The 26,818-nt window shown below is 38.8% G+C and overlaps 1 protein-coding gene across 35 annotated transcripts in view; it reads right to left on the bottom strand.

Annotated features, from left to right (window-relative positions):
• The window catches only part of NRXN1 (neurexin 1), a 1,923,519-nt gene that overhangs the window by 120,523 nt on the left and 1,776,178 nt on the right, over nt 1–26,818 (bottom strand). For 19 of the 35 annotated variants that reach the window (XM_077485566.1, XM_077485572.1, XM_077485561.1 and 16 more), the window contains 2 exons: nt 13,998–14,087; nt 12,287–12,603 (listed from right to left, as the gene is read on the bottom strand). In XM_077485566.1, coding sequence (XP_077341692.1) covers nt 12,287–12,603; nt 13,998–14,087 — 407 coding nt within the window. The remainder of the gene's footprint in view (nt 1–12,286; nt 12,604–13,997; nt 14,088–26,818) is intronic. The other 16 variants (XM_077485574.1, XM_077485592.1, XM_077485575.1 and 13 more) reach the window with 1 other exon arrangement.

Raw genomic sequence — 26,818 nt, 5'->3', positions numbered from 1 at the left:
CCTGAAGCAAGTCCCTAGTCTCCAACAACTCCTATAGCAAGTTCACAGTCTCTGACAGTCTCTTGTATCATGTCCGCATTCTCTCACCATTTTGTATCATGTCTGCAATATCTGACCATCGCTTGTAACATGTACACAGTCTCTGATCATCTCATGTATTATGTCCACAGTCTCTGATCATCTCATGTATTATGTCCACAGTCTCTGATCATCTCATGTATTATGTCCACAGTCACTGACCATTTCTTGAACCATGTCTGCAGTCCAATGGGTGCTGGTGTCCATCCTGTGACCGAGTGGTTGCATGCAGCCCCTTTGGCACTTTTTGTGCAGCCCTACGGCCCCTGCAAATGTCTGCAGTCCAGTGGGTGCTGGTGGTATTTTTTTGGAGAGTGGGGCAAACAGTGCACAGCCAGCCACCCCCCGTCAGGTCACCCGCACTTCCCCCTCCCGGACGGTCGATCACCCGACTGCAACACTTGCCCCGGGTGGCCAACTAGCTCCGCTTGTGTCTCTTTTCCTCGAGTCTCCCCCCTCCTCCTCCCAGCATCCAATGTAGCCTCTCCTCTGGCTTCCCTCTGGACGATGGATGAACAGCCGGCTAGCTTACCATGCGTCTCCTCGCCTTGCGTATCCTCCCTCCTCCTCTCGGCAGCCAGCAAAGCTTATTCTTTCGACTAATCAGGAAATAGGTCTCAGACCCGCTTTCTGAGTGGCCAGGAGGAGAATTAGTAGACAATAATGAATATTCATTCACCGGTGTCACACAACTGGGTGGGCTTGGAGCGCAGTGCTCTGTGTCCTGAGCCCACTCTATTTTGAAGGTTATTAGAGCCTCTGGCTCTGATCATGTGCTTAAACCCCGCCTGTATTGGAATCCATTGCATTTGGCACCCAGCATGTAGATTAGGAGGCCGGATGGGGGGGGCACCCATGCGCCCCTTATGGACGGGCCACCACTGCTACAGTCTCTGACCATCTCCTGCACCATGTCTGCAGTCTCGGACCATCTCTTGCATCATGTTTGCAACATGTCTGCAGTCTCTGACATCTCTTGTATCATACCCATAGACTATATTCTGTTGTCTGTTGTCTCTGATAACAAATATTCTCCGAATTTTATGTGTGGCCCTTTGGTGATGACACAGGCAAAGGTCCTCCATATCAAGAACTTTTACCACCACTGCCATTTTAATCTGTGGACACCCACATAGCACATCTGTGCATCCGCAACAGGCTGGGCTTTAATGCCCACATGCCACACATATGCATCCATGGGCGATCCAAAAAATTCTGTGCTAAGAGTGCGCTCACTGCATGCTCTGAGACAGTCAAAAAAAGCTCTTGGTCCCTGGTAATTAACGGGACAGTCACAGTGATCCTGTGATCGGGCAGACTTTCTCACTCCCCAGGTGTAATAGCACAGTTAAAAAGATGCTAGGGTTAGGCAAGGGAATAGGGTCTTTACAAGAGGCAAGGTGGCGCTTTTTGCATCTGGAGAAAAAGATTTATTCTCTGATATGGAAAGACTTCTTAACAGTTAGTGTTGTGGAATAGACTTCCTCTAATTCTTCCATTGTATGTGACCCTTCACTTCCTCTTCCCTCTGTGTATGACCTGTACATTTGTGAGGTTTTTGTATTGTCCTGGCTCTATTGTTTAATAAGTTCTGTACCAGAAGGTACTGTATGGGAAACTAGAATATTTTTTAAAATGTTTCACCTTTTTACTTTATATTGTAAAAAACAAGATCATCGGTTATTAAATACCACCAAAAGAAAGCTCTAGCTGTTAAATAAATAAATAATAATAATAAAAAAAAAATATATATATATATATATATATATATATATATATATATATATATATATATATATATATATATATACAGTATCTCACAAAAGTGAGTATACCCCTCACATTTTTGTAAATATTTTATTCTATCTTTTCATGTGACACTTTGCTACAATGTAGTGAGTTGTGAGTGTACAGCTTGTATAACAGTGTAAATTTGCTATCCCCTCAAAATAACTCAACACACAGCCATTAATGTCTAAACCGCTGGAAACAAAAGTGAGTACACCCCTAGGTAAAAATTACCAAATTGGGCCCAAATTGTTAATATTTGTGTGACCACCATTATTTTCCAGCACTGCCACTTAGGCATGGAGTTCACCAGAGCTTCACAGGTTGCCACTGGAGTCCTCTTATATATATATATATATATATATATATATATATATATATATATATATATATATATATATATATATATATATTACAAATAGAGGTTTCTTTTATATATTAAAAATAGAGGTTTCTTCTTTTGATGGTATTTAATAACCAGTCATTTCATTTTTTTTAATATACCAATATTCCAAGTAAAAAAACATTTAAAAAAAAAAGATTCTAGTTGTCCATACCTTCTGTTACAGAACGTATTAAACAATAAATGCCAAGACAATACAAAAACCACCAAATGATCTACTTTGTCTCCCAATTTCTTTGAAGAGCTATATATATATATATATATATATATATATATATATATATATATATATATATATATATATATATATATATTTATTTTATTTTTTTTCTGGCCTGCTTGGTAATGAAGTGGTACTACAGGCTAGAACTGAAGTGGATAATCCTGCCCTACTCTAATCCAAAACTAGGAATAACAGTTTTGTATTCCCTTACACGAGGAAGCTGGAATTGAAATACTGGTTGTAAGTGGACTGACCTTCTAAGAGCCATTGGTACAGATGTTTTACCCCGAAACAATTATCTTGTGTGAACAGCAACAGCAAACATTTACAATTGCGTTCCCTTTTGTTTTCCTATTTTACTTATTAAAAACATCAATGTGTATTTTAGTGCTGTTCAGTTCTCGAGCTGTGTTGTGTTTATTTGTCATGTTAGAACTGTGTAAACAATCGCTTCTATGCCTCTCCCAGGACACGGGAAGGTGGAACGATCCAGTTATTGAGAATTTCGCATTCCACGAAAATAAATATCTACGCAAGGTTTATAAGTCGCTCTATTTCAGCTTCTTGATTAATGGCATCTAAGTGGCTAATTGAAGACAAAGCATTAGAGAAGGGAACCGCTGACGTGTGCCCGCTGCGCTTATCACATTTCATTTAGAATTCTTCTGCTTGTGTTAGGTGTAAAGTGTGAGATCTTTGCCAACACTGTTTCTTTTTCGTTCATAATTTTTACTTTAACTTAATGACAAATGGCACAATGGAAAATACTGTATTGATTTGAAGCAAAACCTTCATGCCTTATTGATAAAGCTACCAGTATGCCTGTGATCTTGAGGTTGAATTGCAGGGTATAGTTGTGTTCTTTTTATTTCAACTGAATCTTATAAGACGTTTGGTAAACAACCCCCACACTGATTAAAGCCCACCTCCAGGGTTATCAATATATATATATATATATATATATATATATATATATATATATATATATATATATATATATATCCATTGCCTTGCAGGGGTTGAAATTTAAAATAAATAAAATTCTCTCTCTGCAAATACATCCTTTTTATGGTGCTGGCCCTCACAGACTCATCTCTCAGTGAACCAGTCAGCAGCTACAAAACTGCAGCTGCCCGCGATGTCGGCACCCGAGGCTGAACCGTTCTTTGGTCCTCGGATGCTGCCGCACCATCTTCAGTAAGGGAATCTGGAAATGAAGCCTTGCGGCTTAACTTCCCGGTTCCCTACTGCACATGCACAATCAGAATGCTCCCTGCTGTCTCTGGGACCTATGTGTGTCCCAGCAGACAGTGCAGGGGGGACGGGAAGAGTCTATGCCCGGAAGTGGGTGCAAATATCTGTCTTACCCCCCTCCCCCTGAAAGGTGCCAAATGTGACACCGGAGGGGGGGAGGGTTCTGAAAAGCGGAGGTTCAATTTTTGTGTGAACCTCTGCTTTAAATGACAACCAGCCAGCATCATTTAACCCACTTCTTGCTTGCCTGGGCTCCAAAAAGAACACTGCAGAAACCAGTGGCAAAATATTTTGTGCCACTGGTTTCTACAGAGCCCAGCAACCACTGGAAGAATAGGACCTATGATGTCACATGATTAGACCAAACAAAAGTATATATATATACATATATATATATATATATATATATATATATATATATATATCCTTATTGGTATTTGGTCTAATCATGTGACATCATGGGTCCAATTCTTCTTCCAGTGGTTGCTGGGCTCTGTAGAAACCAGTGGCACAAAAGACTGGGATTCCATTAAAGTTCATGTGAGTGTAAAGACAGGTGTCCCAATACCTTTGGTAATATAGTGTATATATACAGTATATACACTATATTACCAAAAGTATTGAGACACCTGTCTTTACACTCACATGAACATTAATGGCATCTCACTCTTAGTCTGTAGGGTTCAATATTGAGTTGGCCCACCCTTTGCAGCTATAAAAGGTTCAACTCAAAGGTGGCCTTCTCATCCACATCAATGTCTGACCTCACAAATGTGCTTCTGGAAGAATGGTCAAACATTTCCATAGACACACTCCTAAACCTTGTGGACGGCCTTCCCAGAAGAGTTGAAGCTGTTATAGCTGAAAAGGGTGGGCTACTCTCCTAAATCAGACAACATAACTAAATAAGGGGGGAGGGATTTACTAAAACTGATGCACACAGAATCTGGTGCAGATCTGCATAGTAAACAGTCAGCTTCCATGTTTTATTGTCCAAGCTTAATTGAACAAGCTTCAGTCAGAAGCAGATTCCATGTGCCCCTGTTTACGTAAATCTCCCCCTTTGTGTCTGAATGGATTTTGTTATTGTGAACCAGTGGTAGGCATGATGTATATATGCCTACCCCCTATCTGCTGTGCTATGCTAAAGAGGATGAGTCCTATGTGAGGCTTTATATATATATATATATTTTGTTTTTATTGTTTTTTCGCATGTGTATACCTGTTAGATTTGCCGACCTTCAGATATGATAGAGAAGGACACCTGTTAGTACAATGTACATAGGCAAAGCCATGCGCCCAGTTATATGGACGATGACAATGACTGGCTAAGTAGAAAAATTCAACATCTTTTTTTACTTTTTATGAATTTTAATTCATTTAGCAATGGCAAATGTAAAAAAAAGTAAATCTTTCATTAAATTTTGTAAAATGTCCAATTCCACCACCCTACGAGGCAGCCAGTTAAACTAATAGTTTTTAATGTGTATTAAAATACCAACAACCACCACCACCAAACACTCTAGGTGCTCACTCACCAGACGGTGATAACTTTTAGGCTGAATGTAGTGTATGTAGTAGGTTGGAGTGTATTTTATTTACAGAGGCGTATAAAGACCTCTCAGGCCTATAAAGACCTATCAGACCTAAAAATGGGCCAACTGAGGAGTTAGGAGGGACAGAGGGATTTGTTTCCAAAAGAAGGATGGTCGATTTTAATGGGTGTGGAAGAGCTTTGGTCATGGGAACCCTATAAAATGTACGGTAAGTTATTTTTTTTTTATTTATTTTTTTTATTTTTTGCTGGAATTACATTGGAGCTTTGGGTCAATTTAGACATGAACTAAAACGAATTTTGCCATTCACTGGTATTATTTTGGCATTCATGAGTCCATATTGTTCATATAAGCCAACTACTCCTGTTTTATTGACAACTGCAGAAAAACCATTGTGATTTTTTCCTAGAATGCCATAAGCCCGTAGTTGATTCAAAGAAGCGTTATTCATTCTGTCATCCAATGCAGATGGCACAATATGGAAGTGAACGAAATACGAGCCCTCTGTGATACATTCTGCTGTCACCGCCAACTGTTACTTACTTCTCACACTTTAATTGTAGGTAAATTTATAGGTCTACTGTTATGGCTTTTTTGAGGATCATTTTATCTTGCCATAAAAACAATCTAATAAACAAAAGTGTAAAACAAAGAACACAGAAGAAGCACAAAGCAAGCAAAATTAGTATTACTTTTTTTTTTATCTTTTTCTAATGTACTATTTTATTTCCCATCGTTAACATTGCCATAAACGTTTCAGAGAATATTATGCAGTGGTATACCTACCTTATATTTTATTCTTTGTAGCTATAAAGAAAAAAGCAGATTTGGATGCATAAAATACAACAGAGAATATTACCAATTAAAATTTTGTGGAAGAATGCAGGCAAAGATGCGAGCAATTATTATTATTGCAGCTTCTGCAAATGGTGTTTTGAACAGTTTCATGTTTATGGTTTAACAGGCTTTAGCATTTTTTGTTTGTTTTGTTTTTATTGAAATTCTGAAAAAAATTTAATGAGATCTAAAACATTTTTAGTGTACATTGTTGTAGATGAATTGACGATTAAGAAACTTTCAAGTCTTTAAAATTTTTCAAAAAATGCATGTGTGTTATAGAAATTTGCGCATTTGATGAAATAAAGGAAGAGTCAGAGGGTAAAATTTCATACTTTTCAGCTGTTGCTATTTACATATAATTATAACTGAAAATTCTAGGAACCATACGTCATTTATTTACAATGGATTTATTTCTCTTTTGCTCCCGCTAGAGCTCATATTAAAATATGTTCTGTGTGTATTATATAGGAGTTCCACACATTAGGAGTATGTGTGCCATATCTTGCACAGATGAGAATAAGCTCCAATTAGATGCTATAGATTTAAATGTATAGTTCTTTGTATCTGGCTGCAATGGCAGACACATTTTAAAAAAGAACCCCTATCTGTAGACAATGTTTTGGACCTCTATTCAATCACTGCCAGACTGCAAACAGATTTGCACTGTGTATAGATAAATAGATATAGGTAAACAGAAATCTTTGTGATGTCCTCATCTTGCTCAAGGTCCATAATATGCTACTTTGTTCAGACAGCGGATACCCCATTTAACTCTTGCCCAAATAATGTCCGGTTGAAATTTGAGACGTATTTTGCATGTTTCAGTGATAGCCAGGCTGGAATTGAAGAGGAGCTTGCTGTCCATCACCATTTAAATGTTAAAAACTGGAAAAATGTGTTGGCTATCATTAAGAATTCCCTTTTTATGACCTGTACACACGATCGGACTTTCCAACAACCAAACCGTGGGTTTTTGTTCGAAAGGTGTTGGCTCCAACTTGGCTTGCATACACATGGTCACACAAATGTTGGTCAACAATTATGAACGTAGTGACATACAAGACGTACGGCGAGCCGATAAAAAGGAAGTTCAATAGTCATGTGATATCTTCTTTACGAACGTTAGTTTTACAAGACCGAGCGCTTCTGGCTCGTACTTGATTCCGAGCATGCTTGAACTTTTGTGCAACAGATTTGTGTATACACGATTAGAAAGTCCGACAACAAAGTTTTGTTGGTGGAAAATTTGAGAACCTGCTAGCCAATATTTGTTGGCGGAAAGTCCTACAGCAAATGTCCGATCGAGCATACACAAGGTCGGGCTTTCAGCCAGCAAGCTCACATCCAACATTTCCCGTCGGAAAGTCTGATCGAATGTACGTGGCATTACATGCCCTAGAAGTGAACGATGCCCAGGTCTAAGTGCCAAAAATAGGGGGACACAGTGTCTACATCCCACATACCAAAGGACCCTGAGGGGTTGATTTACTTAAAACAAATAGACTGTGAACTCTGCAAGTGCAGTTGCTCCAAAGCTTTGTAAATGAGGCAATTAATTTTGCAAAGAGTACCCAATCACGTACAGGCAACATGAAAAAAAAAACTGAATTTTTGCTTGCACATGATGGAAGTCAGCCTTGACCTCATTAAGTAAGATCTCAAGGAACTGCTCTTGCAGAGTGCAACTGCAAATACTAGCCCAAGTACTTCTGGATAATAGGCAAAAAGCAAAAGCTGGTTCTGGCAACTAGGCATTTCTTTCTCAATCCATGTAAAATCCAGATACCAGGTTTCATACTAGAAATATTTACTTGTATAAATAAAAAAAGATCAGGCCACTCAAGCACAAGAGAACATCAGATTGAATGGTGTGACCAAAGTAAAAGGAGAGACCTAAGAACCCAAGCAAGATTTCACCACTAGATTACTCACAGCAAAAAACAAATTTGATGAGTATCTTAACTCAACCAGGGCCTACTAAACACAGAGATTAATTTATTAAAACTAGAAAGTGCAAAATCTGGTGCAGCTGTGCGTGGTAGCCAATCAGCTTTGTAAATTCAGCTGTTTCAATTAAGCTTTGATAATAAAACCTGGAAGCTGATTGGTTTCTATGCAGAGCTGCCCCAGATTTGCACTCTCCAGCTGTAGTAAACCAACCCCACTGGGACAACTAAAGGCTAGTTGACAGATAATAGCCTGAATGGTAATCTGAGCAAGATTTTTAAGGCAGGCCCTATACCTCTTTGACCATTGAAAGTCAGAAGATATGTGACAATCCCATTTGTAAGCATTCAATTTTCTATTATTTACAAAGTACCGATTTTAGGTCTCTATCTGCCACACCTTAGCTGCAACAGTTGCTGTGTACGAATTCAGTATTAACTGTACAGTATGCACTGTATATAGGTCACCTTTCTACAATGACTTCCCCTGACTTCAAAGTAAAATTGTTCGCAAGTGACCGTCTTGTGCTTTTTGTAGATGCCTGCCTTTATTCTGTTTGGGTTGCAGGGCAAGAAATGGGGCTGTCGTGAGAATATTTTGATGAATCCTCTTCAAAGTCACTGCTTCAGTATAAACAGAAACACATCCTTCAACCATATTTTGCCCTCAAGATTTAACAGCCATGCTCAGGCTCCGCTGTTTGAAATGGAGCCAATCTAATTCTGCTTGGGCAAAGAGGCGTCTCCATTGTTCCAAAACATTCAGTCGCCCCAGGGTACATCACAACTGCTGTTTAAGTGGCTCAGTGTTACCATTGAAAGCTCAGTTTGATTGAGGAAAACAAACCACCATGACCGATTTTTTCTTCTTCTTTTTTTTTTTTTTTGGTAATAAAGCAGTCATTCTCCGTGAACCATTTATAGAAAGCATTCGTAACAAATGACAGCTAGGCTGGTTATGGACATAGAAGCCAGGCCTTTATCTTACCTTGTAGAAGTGGGTCACTAATTAATGGAAGGCTCAGAAAATGCCAGTGAAGCATATATGAAGCACATTGTTTCCAAGAACACATGTTTAGTATGACTAAATGACCTCAAATAAAACGGTATAATAAAACATGACATATACAACAGTTGACTTAAATATGCAGGTATCTATATGGCTAGTAGGCAGTCTCTTTTTTAAGCTAAGCTTATTATAATTCAGCCAATTCAGTACAAACTAGTGAAATCATTTAGATATATAGCACAAAGCCAGCATTAGGTCGGCTTTCATCACGTGAAAGTAGAAAATTTACTATAAACAGTCAGGTAGACATTTTGTGGGATTTGCTCAAACCTATAACTATGTTGTCAAGGGTATAACTTATTAGCATCAGGCCAAAATAACTTAATTGCACTTTTTATGTGATAAGGTAGAACTATTGGCAAATCTTTTTTAAATCTTTTTTAAAACTTTTTAATAAATGAACTGCTTGCCGACCAGCCACCGACCAGCCACCGATGGCAGGTTGGCTCCCCTGCACGAATTGCTGTTGGTTTATGGCGGCTGCTTTAAGGGCTATAGGGGGCGCAACGCTGGTGCCGATGCGTGTGGCCATCTGCCAGAGACCAGTGGTCATTCCTTGGAGAGCTATAACAGGGATCTGTCAATGTAAACAGACAGATCCATGTTCTTTCAGGGAGGTAGAGCGAGATCTGCTGTTCTTAGTAATTAGAAACAGCAATCTCTCTCTACTCCCAGTTAGTCCTATCCCCCCACACCTCCCTTGGGAACACTTAACCCTTTGATCGTCCCCTAGAGTTATCCCCTTCCCTGTCAGTCACATGTATAAAGTAATCAGTGGCTATTTTTAGCTCTGAGTGCTGTATAAATGTGAATGGCAAAAGTGTCCGATATGTCCGCTGCAATGTTGGCGTCCCGTTAAAAATCGCCACTACTAGTAAAAAAAAAGAATAATAATAAAAGGCCTAGCTGTCATTCTGCTATAGGCTGGGTGGGAAGTGATTAAATACACGTGCTAGTAGCTGTCTAAGGCCTACTAAATTAACCCCAGAGTGGCACCCGACTCAGAAATAATGAGTAAAACTTTAAAAATCCAAACTAACGAAGGTTACAAATACAACTAATGTCTGAATGAACGAATGGCCCAAGCCCAAATTAATGAATGAAACAAAATGAACATGAATGCATCCAAAGTTACGAATGATCCCGAAGTAATGAATGCTGAGCATAACTAAATATCTGATAAAAAAATAACAAAACAAAAACAAATGAAATGAAAATGAAAAGAAACACATTTTTCAGCAATGCACATGTCTAATTGGGGGCACCAAGTCACTTAAACTAATGCCCCATTGGAAGATTTACCCCCTATTACTTTTTTGGGGACAACCCAAGCTTTGGAATTTTCTTTTACTTTCACTTTAAATGATGCTAAACAGGAAAAATAGTAAGGGGGATCTCCAAAATGAGGGCACAGACAGTAATGACCTGAAAATAACCTAATATGTGTTCTAATCCATCTCCATTCTGTCCAAAACTAAAACAAAAATAGTTTGCCTTTAGTTATACTTTAATCCAATTAAATTAAAATTAAATTTAAATAAAAATTAAACAGTATACCTATGAAACTGTATGTTTCCAAGAACACATGTATAGTATGACTAATGATCTCAAATAAAGATGTAAATTAAAATATGACATATACAAAAGTTGACTTAATTATGCAGTTATCTATGTAGCAAGTAGGCAGCCTCTTTTCAAGCAAAACCTACATGAATCCAACAAATTCATTAAAAGCTAGTGGAATAATTTAGATATATAGCACAAAGCCAGCAATAGGTCGGCGTTAAAGTAAAAAAATTACTATATACAGTCTGGCAGACATTTTGTGGGCTTTTCTCAAACCTCTAACTATCTAATCAGGGATTTAACTTAATTGTATCAGGCCAATATAACTTCATTGCAGTTTTTACATGAGGAGGTTAAAGTAGACTGTAGGCAAACCTTTTTTGTTTTCATTTTGGATAAAGAAAGATTATAATCTCTGTCAGATTTTTTATTTTTTTTGCCATCTCTGTCCCATTGTGGAGATTTACCTTCACTTTCTGTTCAATAGTCAAACAGGAAGTGAGAGGAAATCCTTGCAAAATAAGGAAATCCACTGGGGCCTCCAAATCACTTGAACTAATGTCCCCATTGGAAGTTGTCCCCTCTATTATTTTTTTAAGGAAACATTTGGGAATTTATTTTACTTTCACTTTCAATGATAATGGTAAACAAGACAAATAGAGAGGGGGAATCTCCATTCTGTCCAAAACAAAAAAAAGTTTTGCCTTTAGTTATACTTTAATCAACACATGTAATATATTTGTGTTATATGCATGACAGATGTCTTATTTATTGTTTTTTGTTCCCATGAAAAAGCTTTTGAGCTGTCAGCAAGAGATTTTGGAAGTCTCCAATTATTCTTCCATAACTCAATGGGGTCAATTTATTAAAACAGCAACGTGCAAAATATGGTGCAGCTGTGCAATGTAGTCAATCAACTTCTAAGTTCAGCTTTTTCAATTAAGCTTTGACAAAAATCTAGACGCTAATTGGTTTCTATGCAGAACTGCACCTGATTTTTCACTCTCCAGTTTTCGCAAATCAACCCCAATGGCAGACCAAGAATTATCCTGGCTCATAGTTCTAGGAGTAAGTACACTTTCTTCAGCTGGTATCTGATATTTACTTGTTTAGATGAAAACATTTAATTTCAAAGATCGTTTTTTGGGAAAATTGTATAATCATTAGATTTAATGGCTGCTTTACATAGATGAGCCATACTACCAGTCAGGGCTATGCAGAATACTGTCATATTGCTGACAGATGGCAGATGACTGCAAAAGAAATAATCAGTACGGCTTTTCCCAGCATTGGGCATAGTGCCAGAAACGATGAATGAAAAATGTTCCCCTAGAATTTTGGCCAACAGTGGTGAGTATATGTGTGTGTGCATTTTCTTATTGTGTATGTGAAAGTATCTTATTGGAAATATTTACTTTTAAGGTCAAATGGAGGAAAAAAATGTCCTGCACCCAAAAATGACTAGAGATTCTTGGGAATTACTGATTAATATTAATTATGTTTTAGGTGGTATTTGGAGTTTTGGAAGCAAAGTAAGATAAGATCAAACTGAGGTTTACTAACCTGACCAACAGGTTCCCTTGTAGGTGTCTTTATTCTTCTAGTGCTGGTGGCCAGTGTGGTTGTGGTTTCCATAATGGAGGTGGACATTTCCGACTGCATTGCTGTGGCGGTTGACTCCGTTGTCATGGATGAAGGCACATCACCAACAAGCCTCACATTCCCCTCTATCACGATGTTGGCATCACTTTCAGCAGCCATGTTCAGAACTTTTAAGCCATTGTAGTAAAGGCCACTAAGCTGGCCTTGAAAAGGATGTCCCCGCTCCTTCCCACCGATTTTAATGGTTGCCTGGCTATTGAAGATTGTGAGCTGGCGTCCTGCAAAAATAATATTATATACATGCAAAAATGTTGACTGTGAACTCTGTATTCTGGAAAAGATGACTGACAATTTTTTTGTGAAATGAATGACGGGTGCAATAAACTATAAGATAGAAATATAACTTATAATTCATTGCTTATCATGAAGTGACTATGACATGTACATTATATCTATTAATAACGTAAAAAAATAAAAAAATAAAATAAGTTTATGACTGTCCATGCTTAAAGGCCAATCAAAGTTTTATATAAATTACAAGATAACAAAAATGGAAAAATCCATATTTTTTTTAATCTAGCTTGCATTATGTATTATGAAAATGTGTGAGACATTAATTTTGCATTATTGGCATATCAAAAAAATTATTAATGTCTTTAATGGATAGCACATTTCTTTTCAAATATATTAAAATTCACTTAAATCTAAGTCCTGAATATAATAGTAGTAATTGCAATACTCTTCTTAGGATAGTTAAAGAGTGTAGTTGAAAAACAAAAATGAAGGTAAACAATGAGAAAATATATTGCAAGGTATTTAGTTATGAAAAGCAATTAGCGTTCCATTTTATACATTCACCACTATAATATCAAATTTTGTTTGCTTCACCACCAGTTAAGAAAAGAAATGCATCATTATGCAGTCAAAGTATAAAATAGCTCTGATTGGCATTTAGCAAGACTAACAATTAAAATAGAATCTTTCTGATGCAAAAGCGACTTAAGTAATGATACACGTACCAATGGTGAAATTATGGCACAATTTCATTACACAAAGAAATCTTTAAAATATTGTCAGCATTATGAAATCAAAGATTTTTTAAGCAGATTGGCCTCTGCATATGATTAGCATGCACATAATTTTAGGTTTGGTTTTAATTAAGGTTTGTTCAAAAAAACATTCCTTGAAAGGATGCAAATGTTAAAGGGACTTCATTTTGATTGGCAATTCATTTTGCCCACTATTTAGAGTACCTGTAGTTTATGCCAAGATATTTTTTTTTTTTTCAGGTTCATAAGAAAGATAAGAAAGCTACACATATTTTAGATAATAATTTAGATGTGGGAACAGGAAAAAAAAAAAAAGCAGTCTATGAATAATTTTGAAAGTTTTGTTAAAGTTATCTATGAGTTCCTTCATAGATTCAGTTAGAGGATTGACTTTACAGTCCCTTTAACTTTAAGTTAACAGGGTACGATTATTAAACATCTAGACAGGCACGAAAATTATTATACAATGTATGCCAAATATTACTATTTAAATTTTACTGTTTTAAAGTTTTTAAGTTAGTTTTACAGAAAATTTATTTTAAAAGTTTATTAGAGTTACAATGAAATACTACTTGGTTATGTTCAAATTATTTTTATTTGAAGTTTTAATCAATGTTTTTTACCTTTGTCGAGTAGCCAATCATCAACTACTCGACCAAGTCGATATGGAATTCGCTGTCTAGCAATCGCCAGGCGTTCGTTATCATTGTTTCCTTTAAAGTTTAAAGAGACATTTCAATGGTTAAAATCTGTAAGGTCAAAGGTTAAAAGTTAATACTTAAAGCTTGAGCTATACAGTTGCCACATGACTTTTTGAAATTTGGATTTTTAAAAAAATGATACCTAGAACATATCATATTTCATTCATTCATTTATTTTATTTTAGCAAACAGAATTATTCCTATGTTAATGGAGAATTAGAAATCTGCACTTGAATTAGGTTATTAAAATTATGTTATAGACAGACCCAAAAAACATATTTAAGCATCAAATAAGCGTTTTTTGGTATTTATTATCTAGTTAAACATGTTCAGATGTAACATATTTATTTTTTTCTGGATACATCCAACCTCATAATCCAGGTTAGTCATTAAAAAAAAAAAAAAAGTCTTCCAATCTGAATACCATATCTGGATGTTTTACCAAAGCATCCACGTCAACAAAATATTACAAAGCTAATTCAAAAATAGACTTCTCATCCACGAGATTCAAAAAATCACATGGTACAAATGCATTTCAAGTTAAATGACTTCAGAATAATGAAAAATATAATGGTAGAACTGTGCTTCAGTTAACATGGAAAAAGGAATTGACAAAAGTTATTTCGTCTGTATTTAAGTATTGATCTAACTGGAATGAGCTTCATCCTAATTAAATTTTCATTGCAGGTATATGTAATGTTCTCCAAATACCCTGCTGGAATCCATAATTGCTTCAGTTGACAATTTAGATGTAATTTTGATACACATTAGCCAAGACAAATGCATGAAACAAAACAAGGCAATCTTGGCTAAATTCTACAAAAAGTAGAGACTTGTGCTTTACTGTATATGTCTAGTTTGGATAAACAGCTGCCTTACTCATCTCTACTATAAATTTTCATAAAGTGAAGGTTTTATGCATAAAACATATTTGCAATGCCCATAATCTTGCAATTGCATGTGATATTGAGGGGATCTTCACATTTTTCGGTAAAACGCAACCCTTAAGATAACTTTTCTGGAGAGCAAAAAGAAGTCCAACAATTTCCCTGCTACTCCCTGACAATTTTGAAGGTATTTTACATGTATGTAAATAAAAATCATATGCCCTTTTTACACGTAAACAAAAATAAATGTAAATTCGATGTAAGGAAATGCTGAAGATGCAAAGCATACATTTACCAACTCAACAAGCACATAAAGACATGTGTGTGTCTCCTTTGATTGTGGTGAACATTACATATCTGCTTTGTAAGGGTGCAGTTACTTTGGAAAACAAAAGGGTACCCAACGTTTTCTCTTGAAAATTGTATGTCAAGGAGGTTTGCAACAATGTCAGACATTACATGGGCCCTTGTGTCTTTTCCTTCAAAGGGAATGTGTGCTGTTTCCTATTTTTAGGGTTAGGGTTATCTTTGTGAATGCATGTCTATAAACTGAGGTAACATAATTTTTTTAAACTAACCCATTTGAAGACAAAAAGAGTCAGAGAGCTGACAAAAAATAGACCTCAACATCACAGGTTTAACTGTAATGGGTTTGATTTACTAAAAATGGAGAGTGCAAAATCTAGTGCAGCTCTGCATGGTAACCAGTCAGCTTCTACCTTCAGCTTGCTCAATTAAGCTTTGCCAAAAAAAAAAAGAAAATGGAAGTTTACTAGTTTCTGTGCAGATCTGCACCAGATTTTGCATGCTCTAATGTTAGTAAATCAACCCTATGTTTTATTTCGGAGTGACATATGTAGCCCCTTTAAACCTTTCAGTTTAATGAGTAAGGACTAGGAGCCATGAGGGAGAGTGGTAGGTATGCACCAGCATAGAGCTAGGAATCCAGAAGACATTTTCCAACATTTTGAATCTCTTAAGATACAAGCACTGATCTCCCAATGCAGTTGTTCATGGTTGACACATTAAGAAATCCTATTGATACTGTTCATATTGTGCAACACTATATTTTATGTATGGACAACTTGATGGTACACTCCAGTCAAAATGGAAAATTAAAGAGGACCTTACTGTGTCCAAACAAAATGTAGGTACCAACAATTTTTTAGGCAAAGTCTAAGGCGTTGACCTTTTCCCAATGATTTACCATGTTTCTGTTCTGCACTGTGGAGGTAGCTATAATAGTAAAGACAGGGTTTTCATTCCTCACCTTAAAGTCCCCCTAACCCCCACTAATGGTTGTTAGTTTCATAACTGATAGAGAAATGACCAAGAATCTGCAAGAGAAAGTTCAGAAAGATCAGATTATAAGAATAAATGAAACAGAAGAAGGGAGATTCTTCTCTGCAGGTCCTTAGGTACAGCTTCACCACCAGCAAGGAGAACAGTGAGCATCAAAATATGACATCAGCAAATCTTATTCCAAATCTAGTGGGACTAGAAGTCAGAGGCAGCAGTGCCTTAGATCTCACATTGCAAATATGCACAGAGGTGACTGTGTACAGCTCAGGAGGAAATCAAGATAAATATAACATTTGCAGGGTACTACTTAGGTTCAATTAACAGTTTTAGATATTTTCTATAACATTACAATGTTTTCACTTTTTGTGTTCAGGTCCACTTTAGGCACTTTAAAAAATTCATATATATTACAAATCCGACCTGCTCCGAGTTTCTTTTTACATTGAGATATAGCTGTAGTACTCAAATGCACCCCACTCACTTTATCAGGCGAAAATGCAAAATGCTATTATAGCTCAAACTCACACTGCAATTTTCAAATTCTGTTTCAGGTTTTGTTCAACCATACAAAGCTAAATGTCTATTCAGTTTACGTAAAAATGTGTTTAAAGTTGGCTTACCCTTTTCCACAAACCCACTAAGCTCAAACTCATTGGCAAACAAAAAAGCAAATTGGACCATGCCTCGGTTTGTGTTTTTTTTTTTTTTTTGCCTTCCTCTGAATCAACTGTGGCCACAGAATTGTGTATATGGAGGTCTTCTATTTTTTTTTTCTATTGGTTAACCCCTTAAGCCCCGGACCATTTTGCTGGCCAAAGACCAGACCCCTTTTTGTGATTCGGCACTGCATCTATTTAACTGAAAATTGCACAGTCATGCAACATGGCTCCCAAACAAAACTGACGTCCTTTTTTTCCCACAAATAGAGCTTTCTTTTGATGGTATTTGATCACCCCTGCGGTTTTTATTTGTTGCGCTACAAACAAAAAAAGAGGGACAATTTTGAAAAAAATGCATTATTCTTTACATTTTGCTATAATAAATATCCCCAAAAATATATAGAAAAAAGTTTATCCCTCAGTTTAGGCTATACGTATTCTTCTACATATTTTTGGTAAAAAAAAATCACAATAAGCGTTTTTTTGATTGGTTTGCACAAAAGTTATAGCATTTTATAATTTTATGCCATTTTTATTTTATTTTTTTACTAGTAATGATGGTGATCAGTGATTTTTATTGTGACTGCAACATTATGGACACATTTTTGGGACCACTGTCATCTATACAGCAATCAGTGCTATACAAATGCACCGATACCTGTGTAAATGACACTGGCAGTGAAGGGGTTAACCAATAGGTGGCAGTGTAGTCGTTAAGTGTGTCCTGGGGCGTGTTTCTAACTGTGGGGGGCGTGGCTGTGTATGAAAGTCACTGATCTCTGCTCCTATGACAGGGAGCAGAGATCAGTGACACTGTCACTAGGCAGAATGGGGAGATGCTTGTTTACATTAGCATTTCCCCATTCTTCCTCCCTGTGAGACGATCGCGAATATGTCCACGGGGATCGAGTCCATGGAAACCGCAATCTGACTCAAGGAGGTCCCAACCGGTGCACGCGCACCACCGGCGGCACACACGCGATGGCGCAGCTGCAAATTTAAAGGGACATACAGGTACGCCCATTTGCCTGTCTGACATATATCGGCGTGCGCCGGTCGTCAAGTGGTTAAACTAAATGGATATGTGTCTTTTTTGAACCTGACTAACTATGGAGCTACTGAATATTAACATTTATACATAATAAAACAAGGTATTGTTGATCCAGGGAATGCGTGATTTCTGCCTGGGGGATTAGGAAGGCTTTTGTCCCCCACTGCAGTAAATTGGACCATGCTTTTTTGGAGTTTTTTTTTGCCTTCCCCTGGAGCTCAACTGCGAGTATAAGATCATGCTTTATTAGCGTTTTTTTGCCTGTAGACATAAAATTGCACATATGGAGGTTTTCTACTTTTTGGTTAAACTAAACGTTTATGATGGTTATCTGCTTTCCATGAGATATCAAGATTAATGTGGAGGTAGAAGGAGTAACCGCTGGCAACCAGTTTGAGACATCTTCAAAAGAGTGGGGTGACTAACCCAGCATAAACCAAAGGCACATTTTTATTACTTGATTCTGGTGAGTGTCCTTTTTAGAAGGGGTTGGTGGCTCACAAATTGGTGAAAAGTTTATTCCAGTCACGGATGTGAATTTTTGTACGTGGGATTTGGATGTTTCATATTCATAGATGACCGAGGGGACGGTTTATCTATTGATTACATGATTATTGTCATCATTTTTTATATTTTTTTGTTATCTATCTATCTATCTATCTATCTATCTATATATATATATATATATATATATATATATATATATCTATCTATCTATATATATATATATATATATATATATATATATAGACATAGATATACCTATATAGATATATATATAGATATATTTCACGCCGGTGACAGATTTTTTTTAAATCCCATTAAGCTAGATAGATAGATAGATAGATATAGATATGTAGTATCTATCTATCTATCTATCTATCTATCTATCTATCTATCTTTATATATATATATATATATATATATATATATAGATATATATATATATAGATATATATATACCGTATATACTCGAGTATAGGCCGACCCGAATATAAGCCGAGGCCCCCAATTTACCCCCAAAAAAACTGGCAAACTTATTGACTCGTGTATAAGCCGAGGGTAAGACATGCCTGTCCATCCCTGTGTGTGTGTCCGTCCATCCCTGTGTGTCCGTCCATCCCTGTGTGTCCGTCCATCCCTGTGTGTCCGTCCATCCATCCCTGTGTGTGTGTGTGTCCATCCATCCATCCATCCCTGTGTGTGTGTGTCTCCATCCATCCATCCATCCATCCCTGTGTGTGTGTGTCTCCATCCATCCATCCATCCCTGTGTGTGTGTGTATCCATCCGTGTGTGTGTGTGTGTGTGTGTGTGTGTGTGTGTGTGTGTGTGTGTGTGTGTGTGTGTGTGTGTGTCCAGCCTACCTGTGTCCCGAGCCTTTGTCCCGAGCCTCCGTCCCGTGCCGAGCCTCCTTGCCTCCGTGCCTCGCCGCCGTGCCTTGCCTCCGTCCCGTCCCGTGCCGTGCCTTGCATTGCCTCCGTCCCGTGCCCTCTTCGTTCGTCGGCGCCTCGGCGGCCATTGTAAAATTCAAAAGCTGCGCCGCCGCCTTCGCCTGTGATAGGCGGAACACTGAATTTCCCAGCAGCCTGTGTTCCGCCTATCACGTACATCGTATCATCCTCGTCCGTAGTACGAGGATGATACGAAGTCCGTGATAGGCGGAACACAGGCTGCTGGGAAATTCAGTGTTCCGCCTATCACAGGCGAAGGCGGAGCCGGAGGCGCGGCTTTTGAACTATAGAATGGCCGCTGTCTGTCTGCTCGACACGCTGATCGAGCGGGCAGACAGCGATGACTCGAGTATAAGCCGAGGGGGGCACTTTCAGCCTCAAAAAAGAGGCTGAAAATCTCGGCTTATACTCGAGTATATACGGTATATATATATATCGATAGATAGATATATAGACATAGATATACCTATATAGATATATATATAGATATATTTCACGCCGGTGACAGATTTTTAAAAAATCCCATTAAGCCTACTTTACATGCATATTTTCTTAAGAGACATTTTCTCTTTTGGATGCAGATGGTCATTTCCCTCTATTTTATGTGATACAAAAACACCTTTTTACATCTCAAGTACAAAACACAAGTAAGCCAAGTTGGGACCAACTGTTCAGCGTTTGCATGCCACTTAGGTGCCATTATTTCTGAAGTGTCTCATTTGCCTGGAATACCAAACCCAAAGAACACTGCTAAAGCTTTTATGCCTTTTATAAAAAATAAAGCGTTTTAGGAACCAGAAATTCCCAGAGAGAAATAGGAGCTTTGGAGATTGTTTCAATGCATCTGTCTTTCTGGATTAACATGGATTTACTTGCAAAAATTAATCCTAATAAACTGTATCTTTCAAGGGGATCTTGTTTTGTATTATATTATCCATCAAATAAATGTACTCCACTAAAATGTGAAGAGGCAATACAATGTACAAATTAAACTATCCGTATGCTATCATCTTCCATATAAAATATCGGCCGTGATATTCGTCTCTACAAAAGTTTTAAGTGCGAGGTGTTTGGCAATATACATGCTTGTCACTACCGATATAAAAGTGAACAAATGATAAGCATAAAGCTTAATTGAAGACATCTATTTGTTGTCAAGCAGAAATCATTTCGGCTGTGGGGAAAGCGACGAGGTGCAAATAAAACACAGGTCAAAGTTTTGTTGTGAATTGTGTTTGTGACATTGCCTACGATAGCTGAATAGTAAGCAGTGCCTCTGCTTAGCCACCGGAGACTATAAAACGACGACAAAAACATGAGAAGATAAAAAAAAATTACTCAATGAGGTATGCAAAAACATTTTAGGATTCTTTGGACTGTGGCCCAAAGAGCTGGATATATTTCAAGATTAGCTGGTTAACAATTTCCATCTTAATATAATCAATATTAAGCAGCTGGGTTAAAATAAGGTTCCAATGCCCCTCGGTGAGTCCCTAGTACTTGTCATTTTAACAGACAGAGGAGGACTTGATGATCTCTTGGGTAAATAACAGGCAAATAAACACTATAGAGTGGAAGGGACAAATTCTGCAGTCTGCAATCCTTTTGTCGTGATGCCACATGGAAAAAATGTTCAGACCTAATTTGGCTCAATACCAATCTCATAAAAGGGCACATGAAGTACTCCCTTTAGGTGCTTCTTTAAATATTAAAAACAGATACATTTTTCCCATTATTGCAGTTAGTCCTCAGCCTCTTATAGGTAAAAAAATAAAATAAAATAAATAAATACACAATATTACTAAAAGTATTGGCACATCTGCCTTTACACGCACATGAACTTTAATGACATCCCAGTCTTAGTCCATAGGGATCAATATTGAGTTGCCCCACCCTTTGCAGCTATAACGGCTTCAACTCTTCTGGGAGGGCTGTCCACAAGGTTTAGGAGTGTGTCTATGGGAATGTTTGACCATTCTTCCAGAAGCGCATTTGTGAGGTCAGGCACTGATAAGGAAGAGAAAGCCTGGCTCACAGTCTCCGCTCTCATTCTTCCTAAAGGTGTTCTATCGGGTTGAGGTCAACACTCTGTGCAGGCCAGTCAAGTTCCTCCATCCCAAACTCGCTCATCCATGTCTTTATGGACGTTGTTTGTGTACTGGTTTGCGGTCATGTTAGAAAAGGAAGGGGCCATCCCTAAACTGTTCCCACAAATTTGGGAGCATGAAATTGTCCAAAATGTCTTGGTATGCTGACACCTTAAGAGTTCCCTTCACTGGAACTAAGGGGCCAAGCCCAACCCCTGAAAAACAGCCCCATATCATAATCCTTTCTCCATCAAGTTATTTGGACCAGTGCACAAAGCAAGGTCCATAAAGACATGGATGAGCGAGTTTGGGGTGGAGGGACTTGACTGGCCTGCACAGAGTCTTGACCTCAACCCGATAGAACACCTTTAGGAAGAATGAGAGCGCAGACTACGAGCCAGGACTTCTCGTCCACATCAATGCCTGACCTCACAATGCGCTTCTGGAAGAATGGTCAAACATTCCCATATACACACCCCTAAATCCTGTGGACAGCCTTCCCAGAAGAGCTGAAGCTGTTATAGCTGCAAAGGGTGGGCCAACTCAATATTGAACCCTGTGAACTAAGACTAGGATGCCGTTAGTCCATGTTTGTGTAAAGGCAGGTGTCACAATACTTTTAGTAATATAGTGTATATATAATATACTGCATATCAATCAGCCATATCATTAAGATCACTGACAGGTAATTTGAATAACATTGATTATCTTGTTACAATGGCAAGTGAAAGTCAGTAGGATATGAATGAATGAATGAATGAATGAAATACTTGTATAGCGCACAATGCGAACTGAATCGCCTCTAGGCAGCAAGGATATATTAGACAGCAAATAAGCAGTTTGTCCTTGAAGTTGATGTCTTGAAAACAGAAAAAATGAGCATCACAGTTTGTTGTGTACAGGGTTGCATAGGCATCAGGGTGCCCAGCTAACCCGTGTCCACAGACCAGACCATGACGCATTGGAAGAATGTGGCCTGTCCCGATGAATCATGTTTTCTTTTACATCACGTGGATGGCCAGGTGCGAATTGCTTACCTGGGGAAAAGTTGGCACCAGGCAGTGTAATACTTTGGTCACTGTTCTGCTGAGAAACCTTGGCCCTGCCATTCTTGTGGATGTTACTTTGACATGTACCACCTACCTCAACACTGTTGCTGACCAAACACACCCCTTCATGAAAACAGTATTCCCTGATAGCAGTGGCCTCTTTCAGCAGGCTAATGTGCCTGCCACACTGCAAAAATGGTTCAAGAATAGTTTGAGGAACACAAGTCTGATGGTTGACTTAGGCTTCAAATTCTCCAGATCTCAATCCATCAAGCATCTGTGGGATGTGTTGGAAAAATAAGTCTGATCCATGGAGGCCCCACCACTTAACTTATGCCGCGTACACACGAGCGGACTGTATGGCGTACTTAGTCCATCGAAACACATTTCAGCGGACAATCCGCTCGTGTGTGGGCTTCAGCGGACTTTTTCAGCATGCAGTCCGGCGTACTAAGAATTTCGGTTTTTTCGAAATTCTGTCCGTCGTACTTTGGTTTCAGCGGACAATACGGTCGTCAGTATGCTAGTTCGACGGACTAAGAATGGCGCATGCCCAGAAAGGATTTACACGGCGGAAGGGTGCTTTGCTGTGTCTTGGACTTCCTATTTCTAGTCCCGTCGTACGTGCTGTACACGTCATCGCGCAAGCTTTCGACGGACTGTTTGTGCATCCGTGTGTGGTCAAGTCCGTTCAGTGGAAAGTACGACGGACTGTCCGTCGGATTGTATGATGAACTAAGTACGCCATACAGTCCGCTCGTGTGTACGCGGCATTACAGGACTTAAAGGGCCTGCTACGGATGGCTTGGTGCCGGATACCACAACATACCTTTAGAGGCCTAGTGACATCCACGCTGCAATGGATCAGGGCAGTTTTGGAGGCAAAAGTGAATGTTTTGGCAGCAGATGGGGGACCTATTTGATATGAGGTGGGTCATCATAATGTTATGGCTGATCGGTATGTGTGTATATATATATATATATATATATATATATATATATATATATATATATATATATATATATCATATTTATAGGCGTATAACACACACTTTTTTCCCCCCTGAAAACAGAGGGTAAACTGAGCCTGCCTGTTATACGCTGGTATTTTTATTTTTTTACCAATGGGGTGGCGGGAATCGGTCGGTCCACCTAATTGGGAGGGTGTTGGGCTGGCTGCCTTGCCCTTCCTGGCCCTGGGACAGTGCTGCCATACTTCAAAAAGTTAAGAAAATAACACTGCCAGCCTCCTCTCACACACCGCCCCCCCCCACGTCACCCCCAATGCAAATGGGAGCCTATACCTCAACAACATCGATCGCCACTTGTTCTGGCCGCTCTCCTCCTCCCGCTCTGCCTCCTCCTCGATTGTAGCTTTTGATTGGAGGAGGAGCCTTCTGTGTGCCTCAGTTAATGCCACTCTCTTGTGGACCCGGTCATGTGACTCTCCTCTGCTGTTTCATTGATGGTCACATGACCACTCTCCTCCCGCTCTGCCTCCTCCTCAATTGTAGCTTTTTATTGGAGGAGGAGAACGGTCATGTGACCATCAATGAAACAGCAGAGGAAAGTCACATGACCGGGTCCACGAGAGAGCGGCATTAACTGAGGCACACAGAAGCCCCCATCCACAGTGAGAGTGATACAGGAGGAGCGGCGCACAAAAAAAGGGCTGTCAGCAACACCTTCTCAACCCCTAAAGGTATGCTGGCGGTGCTGTCCCAGGAGGCTTTATAATAAAAGGAGTCCTTGTACTGTGCAGGGAAAGGAGTCAGTGTGCTGTGCAGGGGGCTGTGGAAAGTTTATTCCTGAAACTTCCCTCTTAAAATCAGGGAGCGTGTTATACGCCTGTGCGTGTTATACGCAAATAAATATGATATATGTGTATATATTTTTATATATTTTATATATTTTTTATATTTTTTTATAATATATATTATTTATTAATTGAATCATTCTTAAATATTCCATCTTTGCCTTCTGCAAAACATTTTCCATTATTTGTGTGTAGGTGACATTTTTACAATGAAAGAAGAATTTACCTTTCTACCTTTTTCTATCATTTTGGATAATGGTTTCCAGATAAAGGCTCTTACAATTGTATTATCACTGGATATATATGGCATTAGGATGCAATACCGAACAGAAATAAGGAAAGCTATTGAAGAAAGCTATGCTCATCCAGGGACGCTGTAATGGATGCCTTTTTGTGTCAGCTGAGTAAATGGCCACAGTGCATGGACCAAACTGTGATTTTCTACCATCAAATCCAGTTTCTATAATTGACACTTCACAAAAGTTCCATTGTGCTATATAAAAACAAAAGCTGCCTCCATCACCTGACTGCAATATGTGTCCAGGCCGGAGATGCATTGTCAATCTTTCTGTTGTTCAAACAGTCACTTCAAGACAGTTACCGTCACTGTAAACTAATAACGCAGAATGCTAGGGGATGCCACAAAAGGTGAAAAAAAGGTCAAACCGTTGAATTGAATCTTTTTGTATGACTGACAAAAGCAGTCAATCAACTTTATCATCGCTTATTATTGGAAGGTCAGATAGAAGGACTGACTTTCTGAAATCTCAGAAAGTGTATTTCTTTTATTCCAAATATTGTTGCCTTCTGTCTGCTAAAACACAATTTACCTGTTTTCTAAAAAAGAAAAAAAAATGATGTACAAAATAGCAGAAAGTTCACACACAGCCAAACTTTGATGGGCATAATAGACCTATTTTATATCAGTAAGTCTAATAACCATTTAAATGACAAAATGAAGTGTCAGGATAATTTCTTCTTAAAGGATCACTAAAGGCATTTTTTTTTTTTAAATAACAAACATGTTATACTTACCTCCTTACCTCGTTTTACACAGAGTGGCCCCGAACCTGCTCTTCTGGGGTCCCTCGGCAGCTGTCTCGGCTCCTCCCCGCAAGGACTCCACAACTTCATGCAAGCTCCCTCGCATAGTGTAGAGTGCTTGCGGGCGCTCTCCTGTGATACAGCGAGCGGCCGTAGCCGCTCGCTGTATCACTTGGCCCCGCCCCCCTGGCGCGCAGCATCATTGGATGTGATTGACAGCAGCACGAGCCAATGCCTGCGCTGCTTTCAATCCATCCACTCTAGCCAATCAACGGCCAGGGTGAGCGGCGAAGAGGATGTCAGAGGCAAGCGCGGGACTTTCGAGGGGTCAGGTAAGTGAAACGGGGGGGCTGGGGGGGCCAGCACTGTCAGATGTTTTTTCACCTTAATGCATAGAATGCATTAAGGTGAAAAAATGTTTTCTTTTACAACCCCTTTAAGAACAATATATAGAATAGGGAATTAACGCTGTAGTAACCAGAGATTAGAAGACATGATGAGCAAATTTTCTGCTACTGGGAAATAGCATATATAATGATGCTTGTGTGTTCCAACTACTATAATGCTCCCTTCGGCTACATGAATATTGGGGATGGGCAAATTTGCCATGGTTCTTTTAATTCTGATTGAAATTCTTCAAAAGGTGGCAAAATGCTGCACACAACCTAAAGCATAAGCCACGGGCACAATGAAAGGAACCCCAGTTTCCCAGAGCCTGTTCTCATATTATAATCACACAGGTACTCATTGCGGTTGATTTACTATTAGACTGTTGTAAATTTGCAGTACATTGCAATTGCAGTTCCTCCAGAGCTTAGTAAATTTGATGAAGCTTCACACTGCAAATAAAAAGCTGGATGAAGCTTCACTCTGCAAATGAAAAACTTTTGCTTGCACGTGATTGGATGATGGAAGTGAGCAGAGATCCCCCTCATTGACTAAGCTCTGGCTCCCCCTCATTGACTAAACTCTGGAACAACTGCACTCACAGAATGCAACTGCACTTACACAGTGCACAGTCTATTTGCGTTTAGTAAATCAACCCCATGTGATGGCACACTGCTGTTGGTGGAGCCTCTTTCAGCATGGCCAATGCTGGCTTCCAGTGCATGGAGGTGTCATGGATGAGGTGATTGAAAGGCATTTGATGCTGGCTCAGCATTTCTACCAGGGGGACATTGTGTGAGTATGACCACCTAAATGGGCCACAAACCCTTCTGGCGTGACCATCTGGAAGCCAGGGTCCCATTTGATTTTTCCAAGGTAAAGGGTGATCAACTAAAGATGGTTTAGTTTCAGCCACCTTTGAGCTTCCAGTAGTTCTTGCCCAGTGTGGCTCCTGTTTCCTAATGCAAATGAACTACAACACAGCATGGCAAAGTTTTAGCCTGGAAA

Source organism: Lithobates pipiens, unplaced genomic scaffold (genome assembly GCF_037356315.1).
Source record: "Lithobates pipiens isolate NorthernLeopardFrog02 unplaced genomic scaffold, aLitPip1_a1.2 Scaffold_18, whole genome shotgun sequence".
Taxonomy (NCBI): domain Eukaryota; kingdom Metazoa; phylum Chordata; class Amphibia; order Anura; family Ranidae; genus Lithobates; species Lithobates pipiens.
Note: the sequence above shows the minus strand (reverse complement) of the source record. Positions and strands in the feature narration are given on the sequence as shown.